This window comes from Gallinula chloropus, assembly GCF_964237585.1.
Source record: "Gallinula chloropus genome assembly, chromosome: 5".
Lineage (NCBI taxonomy): Eukaryota > Metazoa > Chordata > Aves > Gruiformes > Rallidae > Gallinula > Gallinula chloropus.
Genome location: NC_140090.1, coordinates 49,038,662 through 49,053,251, shown reverse-complemented (window position 1 = coordinate 49,053,251; position 14,590 = coordinate 49,038,662). Strand labels below are relative to the sequence as shown.

Below are 14,590 nucleotides of genomic sequence, written 5' to 3'. Positions count from 1 at the left end.
AAAGAGGCTGCAAAGTCTCTTCATTTCAAGATCAAAGGACATCACCCTAGTGATACACAGGCTTTATCTATACAAACCTTTTGGAGATAAAGGAAAATTGTCCTGGAGTAGATGTATTTGGTCAAGACCCATATAAAATACGACAATTCAACTATTTTAAGTGTCTAACCACATATCGTAACAGCTCGTTTTCTTACACTTTCACAGGAAACTCACCCCATCTGGTCTGCCATCCGAGGCGGTAACAATCAGAATATAGCGATCGGTGCTTTCTCTGTCCAGGGGCTTTCCTAAGGCTAGCAGTCCAGAACTAGTAATAAAACAAAAACATAAAGTGTTATCACAACAGTTGTAAGGTATCTACAAGCACTTTTGTTCCGCTACTTTGCGTTACGCACACGTTTCCCTCCAAGCAAGTTAATAAGCTTTTAGGCTTTATTACAACTGAAAGCTCGCTTTGTGTAGCTAAAGCCTAATAAAAACGCTGAGCCAATTACTGAAGTTTTCCGCTTCGATAGTGTGTAATTCAGGATCACAATAGCAGCCTAGTGATCGGCAGGGTTCTACAAACGCTGAGCACACAGCACTGGTTTGTTAGAAAGCTTCACTGCTATGATATGTAAGAAGAGAGAATCACAAGCAGTCTATTACTCACAGAGGCATCCCGTTACCCCTGCCAGAGTCGCAGCAGCACACTCTGGGAATACAACTCGCACAGAGTTCAGTGCAAGCCTCCTCGGAGTTTTATAGGGAAAGGCCACTAACGTGCGTGTTGTGTAACATCAGTGGAAGTGCTGCAACGAGCTAATGCCCTTCCAGTGAAAGCACAGGTATAATAATATTAATAAAGGCAGAAATGGTGCAGACCATTAATCAGGATACTGTGATTATTGATTCCCATTTTAAAAAGATGATGAATGAAGGGCTATTTGGAAGCCATTAACACACACACAAAATATTACAAAAAAGCTGTCAGAAAGCATTGCAATTCCTGCTGATAACTAAACTAATTTAGATATTTTTGTCTAGGATGACCTGACTTTGTCATGCAAAAGTGCTGAAGCCACCTGGACGTATGCTGGAACAACACAGAGACAAGATCCCACCATGGACTCACTACAGGCATGAAGAAGCTTAACTGATCTGGCACAAGTTGTACTTCCCTGACCAGCCCTAAAGCTCCGTATTTCCTCTACAGGAGCCTGGACAAGTATGTAACAAATGGACTTCTCCTCTCCAACACCAACCAAGCCATGGGCTACTTCAGAGAGATGCACCAAACAACCATGGATCTGGGATGATATTTATCTTTTAGCTGCATGGCTAAGCAGCTTCTCTCATGAAGCTCCACCAAACAGGTGATGGTCAGCTGGAAACATTTTAAGAAAAACGTACCACCATGTGATTTTGCAGTACAAAATCCACAGCAGCCAGATCTTGGTATGCTCTGACCTTCCACATGTTACTCCATTTTTAGTGGACACAAGCATTTATCAGAACAGCTATGAATTTTACTGGTTCAACCTGCATTTTACATTCATGACCTAGAACCAAACAGCTGCTTGTTCAGAAAGAGGGTTTATTAGAACAACAAAAAAGCCAAACCAAACTGCACAGTCCCACCAAACTACAAAGTCTCATTAGCTGTACTTTTCCAGAACACACAGACATGTATCATCTGAACCTAATGAGGTTTTTTTCCCTACACTGTAAATTTCTGCAGAGTTTCTGCAGTAACTTCTTACTCTCAGTGAAGACCTCAGTAAACTGATTCCAGGCCAAGACTTTTTCCAACATTGTTTTCAGTGGAGACAAATACCAGCATGTCCTGGCAAGCTCCTACTGCAAGCAGTTTCTTCAGAAATAAATACTACAGAAACAGGTGGAAACAGCGAGTGGGAGCATCATTTTCCCAGAGGATCCAAAGGCTGGTAGGTAAAAAAATATTCAAGCTGTGGTGGTTTGGCCTTGGCTAGAGGCCAAATGCCCACCAAGCCACTCGCTCACTCCCCCTTTCAGCCAAAAAGGAGAGAAAATATATATTGGGAGGCTTAGGACTTGAGATAAGGACAGAGGGATCACTCTCCAATTAGTGCAATGGGCAAAACAGACTCAGCACAGAATAAAAGAAAGTGATTTATTACTACTACAACTATACACCCAGTGAGCGATTGAGATAATGAGAAGCGGCTACTACTACACCTATACACCCAGTGAGGAGTCGAGATAATGAGAAGCAGCCAGGTCTTAAAGCACCTTCTCCCCACCCCTCCCCTTCTTAGCAGACTTAAACTTCATCATGATTTTACTCCCTTCTTCCACTCCCAACATGGCGTGGGAAGGGGCAGGAAATGGGGAGTGGGGTTCCGGTGGTTCCTCACAATCTGCTTTCCTTCCCTAGATCTTAACACTTCTACTTCCTCCCCCACCCCTTGCCTCTTCACACACTTGACTATAATAATAAATTTGCTTCCTTTTTTCCTCCCATCACAGCACAGGGAGGGGCAGAGAATGCGGAATGGGGGGTTTTCAGTCCATTCCACCGGAGTTATCTTCTGTCTTGGCTGGGGGGGGGGGGCGCAGCATTACACACACACACACACACACACACACACACACACACACACACACACACACACACACACACACACACACTTCCCCTGCAGCACCGTGGGGTCCCACCCATGCGAGAGTCATATCCACGAACTTCTGCAGCGTGAGTCCTCTCTATTGGGGAGTCATCTCCTCACCACAGGCCTCTCAGCAGGACTCCCTTCCATAGGGTGCTGATGTTCAGGCCCAGACTCCCCTGGCCTGGCTCCCCACAAAGTCACAAGTCCCCCAGCAAACTTGCTGAGGAGTGGATCACAGGCCACAGATGTCTCTGCTCCCCATCCTCATCCATGTTCTGCAAGGGGACACCCATTTCACCATGGTCTTCACCACGAGCTGCAGGGGAAACTCTCTTTCTGTATTCTTCCCCTACCTCTCCTTTGGGTCTGGCCTTGGTGTCTGTGCAGCTTGTTTCACTTTCCTCTCCAGTGGCAAAGTATGCCTGCCTGACATTTTTTTTCCTCCTATGTGTGATTCACAGAGGCGCTGTGACTGTCTCCAATTGGCTCGGCCCTGGTCAGCAGCAACTTTGGCCTTGAATTGGCCAATGTTTACAGCCTGGGGCTGGCAGAAAAATGTAACTGCTGCTTGCAAATGCCATCTCAGCAGCACAGCTACACAAAACTGCAACACAAGCTTAGTAATCAAAGAAAAGAATATTGCAGGAGATGCTATGTTCCATCTGCCTCACTGCTGCATGACTAAAACATAGGCACATGTCATGTTTAGCTTCCTCAAAGGGAAAAGCTTGCAACCTCATTGCACATAAAGTACTTTGCTGGAGGTTGGCAAAACCCAATGGGATGCCAGGATGTTGTGCATAGTTTTGTAACGCAATAAGCATGGAGCTCATGTGCCTGGTCCCCAGCCTTGAGCCTTGTGCCAAGCTACACTAGGACCTTGGGACCTGTCACTTTTCTTTGCATGGGATTGCCTTGGCCTGGTCAGCAGTTGGTTTTACCATTAAACAGCAATTATCTAATGAGCCCTTACCCAACAACCAATGTTGGCTTAGCTTTGTTTGCTTTTCTACAATTTTGTAGTGTGATGTTTATTTTAATATATATTTTTTGTAACTAACAGGTAGCTAAAAGCTGGATATTGTGCAGAGACTGAACTACGTACAGACCAGTCCAGGCATAATCTCAGCACAGGGAAAGTTCAGCCACAGGATGACATCAAAGCTCCTAGGCTACAAATTCCCTGCCAGTGGCCTACTGCTGATAACGAAATATAACCTTAGGAGCTGCCCAAAACCAGTCTGGGGTCACAAAGGGACCAACAAAACACACCACACGCAGTAGGTTCAAATGCAAGCGAAGACTGGCACGGAGATGATGGGACAAAAAATGAGGTACAGAGCATATTAACAAACATAAAAAGGACTCAAAATGGATCATAGAGTGATGAGAACGAAACCATCAGCATCATACTCCCCCTTCCTACACTGAAGGCTCAGCATAGACCCAGACTCCTGAGGGGATTACTGCTCTGAGGGCCCAGAAGGGAAAGTGGAAGGTCAAAGCATTACACCAGAGCCATGGACAGACCACATAAAGTTTGTGTATATATTTATATATGCTTTCTACATAATGTCATATATATAGTAATATAAATATATATGCAGCTATCTCTAGAGCTGCAATGATATATAGCTATTTATAAAGATATAGCTATGTATCATTAAGACACATATGTATGTATACCTGATTATACATATAAAATTTTAAAATATGCATATAATAAATTTATTAATAAATCATATGTAAACATCAGATAAATTACTGTATTATAAAAATGATATATTAGTAGTATATTGCATTATATACATTTCATACTACAGAAATGATATACATTATATGTACATGATGCATAATATAAATTATGTAAAAGAAATGATATTATACTTATGTTATACTTACATATATACAGATACAAACACATACATATATATGCAAATTTAGCTATTTGCATTAGAATCATAGAATGGTCAGGGCTGAGAAGGTACCTTAAGGACCATCAAGTTCCAACCCCCTGTCATGGGCAGGTACACTGCTCACAGAGTCTCATTAGCATCGTAACTGGACTATTACTAATCATCTGATCAGACTATTATGATTTCAATTAGACTAACAGTAAATCCTTAGCCTCGCATATACCCGTAGCCCACAGGAAGGCAAGGAGTGTAAAAGTGGGGGAGATTTCCAGTCACCTATCCTGTAATCTGTGTGCCACTAATTAATAACACCGCCTATCTCATTTTTGCTTCCAGTGTCTGCTACAGAACATCCAGCTGGGCTCAAGTAATATTATTGTTGTTATATTACTGAAGGCCATTTAACTTTTAAATTCAATTTTTTATAATGTAAAAATAGTAGATGTTGAAACAGTAGCGATGCTACAGAGAAAGACATTAACTGCCTGTGAGGGCTGTAAGAAATTCCAACGCATTATCAACTGACACAAAATGCTAAACCATGCTCTGCCTTTTAGCAATTCTCTTAAGGTGTTTCTGCAAATCAATTAGCTATCGTCGCAGATCATACATATTTTTCAACATTTGTTTAAGACACTGTGATAAAATATGAATAGAATAACTTCTTAGGAAAGGAACAGTGAATAAAACATTACACTTATGTGGTAAAGTATTAATTCACAAAAAAAATAAATTCAAAGTGGACTGAGAATATTGAGAACAAATACTGCTTTACTTACACTGACCTTTAGTTGTATGTACTCACTGAAATGTCTCCAACATCTTTGCATGTTTTGCGTCTTCTCCGTCCTATGGCTTGAACAACCACTACCTATGGTCTCCATTTCAATAAATGGACACCAGTCAAGAGCCAGGTTAATGTGTAAACCCTCCAGGGTTTTACTTAAGGATTCAAATGTAATGGCATTCATTTAATACCCCAGCTTTCAATCACCACATTCCCTGAGGAACATTAAGTGGTACCAAACGACTACAGATTGTGCTCAGGTTGTATTGCCAAAGGAGGAGAAACAGAACCATCTCACAATCCTCAGATTAAGGCCAAGAGATCTAGCTTGTAGATGTAAAGATTGATAATATTCAGTTATTGTGCCATCACAGTTAGGGAATTGCACAGGGATTAATTCATACACACTACAATGCAAGAAAATAATCCAGATGAAAAAAAGGAAAAGAGATAACCACATTCACGGTCTCTACCTTGGTCTCAAAAGAATCTAAAAATGTATTTATTGAAATAAATTCCAGTAACCTGAATATGCCACTCACATTAACATATACTTTGTTTAATATTAATCCTACTTGAATCTCCTATCAAGATATTTCAGCTTCTAGAAAAAAAAAAAAAACAACATGCAAAAGGCAGAGGAAAACTTTGCACAATTTCCAAGAAATGGATGCAAGGAGAGCAGGAAGCAGAAAGCACTTCAGAGCTCTCCTTTTTACCAAGAGGCAACATATCAAAAAAGACAAATGCATGCCCAAGCTTGTGCTGAAACCCTTCAATGTGCCATGATGCTCAGACACGTGGGGCAGATGTGAGGCTGGGGGGTTTGGGGGGTGTCAGTCTACCTGTGATGGGCCCCTGAGGCTGGGTGTGATGAAGGAGGAATCCCAGCCACTCCCAAACAGGCCCTGGGTTGTGACACCTGTGACTGCAGCAACACTGCACATGGGCACAGAGGGCTGTGCTGTGCCTGCAGCCTTCAATGTGCAAAGGAGAGGTTTTTAATCTGGTTTTGGATGGAATACACAGCCATGAATTCACACTTCATGGTCATCAGACCAAGCTTCTCTATGTTAAGGGGAGGATTTCTGCCATTACTTATGAGGAAAACCCCACAGTTCTGCACTGCTTGAGAGCCATGACTCCTCGTGCTCCCCCTGAGCTGACAAAGCAAGCACACCTTCCCTGCTTTGCATGGAAAACTCAAGCCTTCAGTGATGAATAAATCCAGCAGCCCAACATAGTTTTCTGCTCTTACCCCTCTCCTCTAAGATGCCTGTTTCCTTGCCTGACAAGGCTTTAGTATTAGAGGGCCCATCAGTCTTGGTGGATAAAAATATCAGCATCTCGGGATCTTCCAAGGCTTTTCTCACCTTGTTTCATAAGGGATTTGATTCTCCCTATATGGGAGATATATCATTGTGAGTAACCTACAGCTAACTCAGAATATACAGACTTGTCCCAGTTCAATCTCTCCCTTGCCCTGAATCAGCACTATTTGTTTTCAATTATACCCCCACAATGAATAATTTAGTCCCAGGTTACTTTTGTCCCATCAACTACCATGGGAAGTCAGCTCACCACCCTGCCTTCTTGCTGCAAAGAAAAAAGATCCGTTGGAGTATAAGTAATAGCTGCCCAGATAAAATAAAGGAGGGAGTGGTGAGACACCTACCTGAGGCTTATAATTTCATGACATACCTGCTCTTCCTAACTCTATTTAAGTTGGCATTCAATTTAAGGAAAACAGATTTTAAAACAATGCTCAAAAGGCTTTCTACTACAGACTAAAATGCTTGAAGGCAGGGAACTAAAACAAAAATTGTCCTTGTCATTATTCAAGAGCTGTCAAGTATAAGGTTCTTAATTAATCCCTGGCCACTCTTAAATAGAATGTTTCCACCTCAGTGAGCTTTACCTACTAAAGTGTTTAAAATAAATAAATAGTCCCCTGTGAAAAATTCCAGAGTGCAGTATCATTCACAGAGCTCTCATTAACGCCTAAGAGCCAATCTAAGGAAAACCTGAATATGTCTGATTAGAAATCTTTTCCTTTGCTCTCAGCCCACATATTCACTTGACTGAAAACTTACAAGCCTATTTTCTAAGGGTTTTCCACTTACCTTTGAGAGAGATTAAAAACTTGTTGAGGATCTCCATTCTGAATGAGGTATCTTATAGGGTCACCCTCTCTATCAAAAGCCTTCAGGAAAAAAGAGGATAAAATGCAGTCAGTAACAAAGCTTTCATTTCTTTCCTTCCACTTATAAAGTGGAAAATTAACCCCTGAAGTTCTATTAAAGTTACCTACAGAAATGACGCTGAGCTCTCTATTTCTAAGGCAGCAGTGGTAAGTACAGACAAGCCTCTTAAAAGAAAACTGTAGCACATCAGAATTCCTAGCCTACAGAGAAATGACGCTATCCTGGACGTGGACTTTCAGATTACTACCAGGCATGAACATACAGCATCACAAATATGAAAATTGGGTTTTATTTAATTACTTTTATTTCCATGCAGCTACCAACTGATGAGACTGAACATTCCATTTCCTTTCTTCTTATGTATTTCCTATTCTTATCCAGATTCTTCTTTCTGTCAGGCTTCCTGAATCCTAACCATTGAGCAGAGCTGACATTACAGCCCTCATCCTCCATCACAACTTGTTTGTGCGGGGGCTGAAGGTCAGGATAAGACCTTCAAGAAGGCCTACTAACAGCACCAAAACAAGTATATTCTACCTGCTAGATGAATAAACTGATTTTGAAGTTAAGCTTCGGCTAATCTATTCCCAAAAATAGCTGGGGAGTTGTTACTTCTTTGTCACGCGGACACCTGCCTTTTCCCCAAAAAGGCTATTGTCCAACTATCTCACAGTTACAGCTACTGAGCACGCAGAACCTGAAGTGATTAAGCATGTTGTCACAGAAAAAGCCACCACAATAAAAAAACTGCTCTGAAAATTGCAAGGCAGCCAACCAACAAGTTCAAAGAAAATTAAAACGATGATAAGGAGAGAGTAATTCTGTACTTCTATCTTTCAACCAACATCCTTCTTATCTAGTTTCCATAAGCGTTTCCTCAGTCAAGAACTGCATATCTTTGGGCTGCCCATCTAAACAACAGTCCTTAAGCAATGAGAAACAAGCAAAAAGTAACACCACCACCCCCAATCCCAACATGAAGAGCAGAAACACAAACTATTCCAATGTGTGGGCAGAACCGGGAATCTCATAAGAGATCAACCTGCCTTAACCAAAGGAAGCCTACAGAACATAGTGACTATACCAGGTTAGGAGAAAAAGCAAACACAGCAGTTGGGGGATAAAGCCAGAGAAAGTCAAGGAAAAACTGTAATAGAAACAGAAGAATACAAAAGATCATAAAGTAGTGTTGGATTACTGAGGAAACTTGAGGAGTGTGGTACCTTGCCACAGCATAAAAGCAGAAGGGGTGATGCTGAGGCAGTCAAAGAGCTAAACCTCCTTGCATTTCAGCTGCAATCAAGCAGCCAGAAAAATTAACCAGGGCAACAAAGGGGGAAAATCTCAGATGAAACTAGAGAAAGAATAAGGCAGAGAATACACACATGAACAGAACATCTTTAAATCGCCTGCTGAAATTAAAGCCTGATGAAATACATTCCAGTGTATAAAGACATGGGCTTGAAGCAATCTTTGCTCTTTTGTTTGGAAACTCACAGAGGACACATGTGCTGAAGGGCAAACACAAGGTCCATCTTTCACAGAGAAACGAGTCAGGAACTCACAGACCAGACAGGTAGAGCTCGATTCCCAGAAAAGCACAAATAATTGAACTATTTGCAAGTATCTGTGATGACACTATGGCGATGGATAACCCAAAGCTGCATTTCTCTGGAACAAAGTATGTCGAAGCAATCTAATCTTCTTTTATAACAGGACAACAGGTCTTGTACAGAGGGGAGAAGCTGTGGATGTATTTGAGCATTGGAGGCTTTTCACACTGCCTTATGTCACATTTTCACAAACAGGTTTAGACAACATGGTCACCAAATGAAAGATGGGATTAAGCACAAATAAAATTGATCATAAAAATTAAGGTCGAAGAGCAGTGGATAGCCTTTAGGATCACTAACTGAATTCTACAGGGGTGTGTGTTTGTTCCAACACTGATAAATGTTTTCATTAATAACATTTTTGACAGAAAATTTGTCTGTAAAAACCCTGGGTGGCACTGAGTGACAGGAGGAGCCAGCACATCAGAGCTGTGGGTGGAATTTGAATGTTCTGAGGCTGAAGATAGGAAGAGGGAGTAAAGACAAGTCAAAAAATGTTTAGCCAAGAATATGTAACCATACAAATGCTGGATGCAGAAAACCTGACTAGCTGGTATCTCCGAGGACTGTCACAGATCCTAAATCACAGGAATCACATTGTTCCTTCTGCCTTTAGCAGCCCTTTGTATTCATTTCACATCACTTGCAGGGGACCCTGTCGTCCTCACTTCACATTTCAGGCTCTCTCAGAGATTTGTTTATGGTCTGCATTCATTCATTCAATTCTGCATTCATTCATAACAAGTCAGGAGATTTATAAAATGACAGAAAATAAAAGACCGGTTCTAGTTAATTTAATTTTCTCTTTATGTCCAAAGAAAATGCACCTTTCAAATCAACATATTAAAAAAAAAAAAACCAAACCCCAAACCAAACAAACCAAAATGATAGTGTTTTCACCAGCTGTAACGTTCATGGAGAACAGACTTGTTTGTCACTGATTTGTCCTTGGGGACATGGTCTAGAGGTGGAGTAGGCAGGGTTAGGCTGGGGTTGGACTAGGTGATCTTAAAGGTCTGTTCCAACCTAAGTAATTCTATGATCATCATCTTGTTCATGGAAACAAGATATTGGTTGTCTACAATATACTGAGAGCTTGAAAAACCCCAAAACAAACCAGGGGGGAAATTGTTTTAAAATACTGTTTTAAAAAGCTTCCATTTTCTTTAAAGTCAAAAAAGTGCAAGTTAGTATGTACCTAAGAGGCACTCTGAAGATTGCATATGAGCTAATAGCCATCTATAACTCCTGTTTCTATAAATCGTACACAAGGATTTCACGTTGCTTCCTTGTTCAGCACATAACTGGACCGTGGTAACAGTCCTATTTGATTTGCAGACTCCCAGAAAAATTATGCTATTTGCATAATTTAATTAATAATGGCTGGCAGAACATGAAGCAATAAATGCCTCCCAGGAATGCAATAAACTCTGAGGTTTATTTACAAATTAATACTGTGGAGATCATTTAATATTGCATCACTTAATCTCAAATGTTGTTAATTAAAACACCAGTCACAATCAACTGAGTACATTATAAAATAAATAATAGCATAAGAAAAAACATAGCCTTCCATCATCCACATGAGAAAGTCTTACGGGAAAGGAGAAAGTAAATTTTATTTCTGAAATGTGTATTTTAAAGTCCAATAGGCAAATTTAACTCAGCTGCATTTGCATTGTTATTGACACTGACATTCTGCAGATCTGCTGAGTCTCTGACTTGGGAATATTTAAAATAACTTGCCCAGTCCCAGGTTTTGTAAGCCTCATACAGTATGCAATGTTAACAAACTGTTAGTATGGGAGAACCATAAAGGCAACAGCCCCTTAACCCTACTGCAATAACCAAAACACCATGTTAAGGTATTGCTAATACTGCTCAAGAAAGAAATTTGATGTGAACATTTACATATGAAAACATTTGTTAAATACTTGAGGTCTGCAAATATTCTATGTTACCCATGGAACACAGGCAACACCTTAAGGTGTTGTTAAAATGCCACAAAGAAACAATAATGGCTATTTGGTAACTTGGGGTTTGCCTGGAAAAGCCAACACAAGATTTCATAAAATTAAATACTCACATTATGAATGTTTAAAATGTCCTGGCCATTTTTACACCAGGAATAAAAAAAGATGAAGACAGAAATATACCCCACACAATACAAGTTCTTTAATACAGATAGGCATATTAATGCAGAATGAGGCAGCTGAACTCATGCTATATAGACAATGCCTCCGCACTCAAGACCACCAGCCCTGTGAGAGACAATCCCCAAGACTTGAAGCCACATATATTTGTGATTGAACCATGAAGGATTTTATGCCTAGCTGAATTCAAGCCATACATAGCATACTGGTCATGTCAGATACACCTGTGTCGCATAAGAAGAAGACAACTTTTTCTATGCATTTCCAAAGCTTTTAAAACTAACTGATGCATTTCATACTTTCCCTAACATTGTAACTCGTAATTTCTGGGGATCGGGGGAATACAGCAGGAGAGCATCCACTGCTGTATCCCAAACTGCTCAGCAGCACCCTGACTAGGAGGAGAGTAGCTGACACAACCATTTTGCCTGGCACAGGGTCTCCCCACTGATGTACTCCCCATAACGTACCATAAGATTCTTCGAAAAGGAAAACAAAATCTAGGTAGAATGTTTGGGAGTTGGTGAAGCATTAAAGCAGAGAGATTATTTCTATGAGGTTGACCTTTTAACCAAATTTAAATCTTTAAATACAAAAACCTGCTAACAGTTTTTCTGCCTCCAAAGATTACTCAGGCAAAATATTACAGTCCTGTCAAGTAAACACGAATGTTTTTATTTCTCAGCATGCTCATGGCTCCCATCACTCTTTGGGGTTTCCAAAACCAAGTATCTCCCCAGCAGTGAGGAGAAGACTCCTGCACAACATGGCTTGTCAATTTTGAGCTCACTGCTGGCATTGAATACATGCCAGAGGGTCATTTTCAGCACTGAGGGAAAGGAGTCATCCTCCCTCAACACAGGTGGCTATCAGCTTGACCATCCATAACCTTAATCTTTCATCAACAAATGATTTTAATAGAAACTTACCCATTCACCTGTATTGAAGACTCAATTACAGTTCCTTTATTTCACACACTTCGGTCCGGATCAGTCCAGCCCATCCAGCGCCCGCCCTCCCCACCCCTCACCACCCCCCCCGTGCATTTACTGATTGTACAAAACACAGCCACACACTTCGGACTATATCCACTGAGTTCAGACTTCAGAGCGACAGTGACCAAAAGCAGATAAGGCTATCACTCTCTGGTTTCTGTCTAGCTCGGGTATTGCCAGGATCCTTCCTTTGGCTTTATATGACGTCTGAATAATGCTCGGATTTTTACGGGAGCCGCGCTTCGGAGAGCATGCTGCACGGAGTTTATTGCTTTAGACTTGAGACCATAATTATTTCATAATAATATTAACTTCCTGCTCCCAAAAAACATCTAAAGAGCTGTAATTTACCTACCTATTTTGCACAGCTGGTGCTCAAGACATGCGGACAGAGCACAATGCAGCACAAGAGTAGGGAATGGTAAATAAGCTAGGAGAAGGCTGATACATAACCATGCAGCAGTACACAAGAGAATCAACCTGGGCCTGCAAACTCTGTCAGCGCAGCATTGTTTATAACCAATACTGGACTAATGTGCTCCCACTGCTTCCACTTGCAGAGCTATATTAGGTGGTCAGCACAGGGACCTCGGGCTTTGTTGCCATGTTAACAGCAGTTGCTACATACACCAAGGGGAGTAAGTGCCTTCAGATGCTTTTCAAAAATGACAGGCTGAAGATGGGTGAGGGCCCAAAATCTTGCTGAAATTCCATGTAAAATTAGGTGCGGAACATCCTTCCTAACCTAAGCTCCTCTGGCTTGCTGGCAAGCATATATAGAGAGATTTTAACATAAGAAATCACAGGCCTTTCAAGTTTTGAGCCACTCATGGGATTTTTTTCTCCTATTTTCCAGTTCCACATGCAGCCTATCGTACATTTCAGCACATTTAACACAAAAAAGAAGTTACTGAAATATCCAAGTAAGCACTTTCCCTATATCGTCCAAGTAAAAGGGGCTATTTCTCACAATAATGTAATTTTCAGTTCCAATTCACTGTCCTTTCTCCCTGTATGGCAAAGACTGGATTATGGATGGCATGGACACAGACAGAAGGAACATGGTAAAGGCTTATGGGGAAGCATTGGTACCTGCAGGTTTAACAAAACGGCTCCAATTCTCATGGCCTCGCTGACTTCAAGGCTGTACATGAGTTGGGGAAAGCGGGGAGGGCTCTGGTTGTTGGGTGGAAGGACCTCAATGTAAACTGTAGTAATAGAGCTCCTGCAACACAAGGAAAAAAAAAAGTCAAAGCCAGTCAAAATCAATAAATCAACAAACACAAGGCAACTAACAAGGTCTGGTTTATACACTGTGTTTTCCTTATCTCTAACAACCTCCCTTTGCTCCTTTCAAAGCTTCAGGACATATTTTTCATTCTGCATCAAAAATAAAGCAGGCTGCCACATTAACAGAAGCAAAGCTAAATAATTTCTTTAAAAGTAGCCCACGTGTTCTTTGAAAAACAAAGCAGGAAGATATCAGCGCACACTCCACATACAAAGAGGACTCATAACCCCCTGGTGACACTGTGTTTTCTAGAAGAGCATGACAAATTCTGAGATAACTGATCCTGCCGTGCACAATATCCACTCCTGAAGCATCTCTGCTGGCGTTTGGTTTGCTACCTTTGGAAGAAAGGGAACAGAAATTGTTGAAGGGCAATACTGGGAGATGACTGATGTCCACAGCTCTCTGATAGGCTGCATCAATACTGTTGTTTGCATAGACAAACCTAAGCCCACTCCAGACTAGTGAGCCACGGCAATACAGGAGACAGCCAAACCGACCGAGGAAACCTGGCAAACCCTTTAACTGCACCGACCCCAACCAAGAACATTCCAGTTTGCAAGTTGAAGGCTCTTCTGGACACACTGACACTTATGACAGCCCCTGCAAACACTGTGCTGCAAACACACTTGCTATTCTACTGCTCTGAACTGAGAAAGAGAGCCAAAAGACCCCCTGAAGTTGAAAGAGAGATTTAAAATATAGTTTAAAGGGATCTTTCCCTTGGATTTTTGCTCAGTTACCCCAGCTGCCTTCTCCTCTGTATGCTACAACAGGACCCCTGCCCCAGAATGAAATCCAGAGGAAAACATATTACACTGCAGGCACAGACTCCCTCCATTTAAGTCCTTTGACAACATTGGTAAATCTCAGGCTTTTGGGCTGCAGGCAAGAAACCGCTTCAGGACACCAGGAAGTGTCCCCACATTCATACCGAATTAATGTGTTTTTGGGAGGATGGGACATGGACACACAGAGCTGCTTCTTGCGGTGCTAGC

General features: G+C 41.4%; 1 protein-coding gene across 5 annotated transcripts in view; it reads right to left on the bottom strand.

The window, feature by feature from the left end:
• PCDH15 (protocadherin related 15) overlaps positions 1-14,590 on the bottom strand; it is a gene marked incomplete at both ends in the record, with an annotated part of 350,568 nt that overhangs the window by 141,818 nt on the left and 194,160 nt on the right. For all 5 annotated transcript variants that reach the window (XM_084265723.1, XM_084265721.1, XM_084265724.1 and 2 more), the window contains 3 exons: positions 217-310; positions 7,460-7,539; positions 13,394-13,526. In XM_084265723.1, coding sequence (XP_084121849.1) covers positions 217-310; positions 7,460-7,539; positions 13,394-13,526 — 307 coding nt within the window. The remainder of the gene's footprint in view (positions 1-216; positions 311-7,459; positions 7,540-13,393; positions 13,527-14,590) is intronic.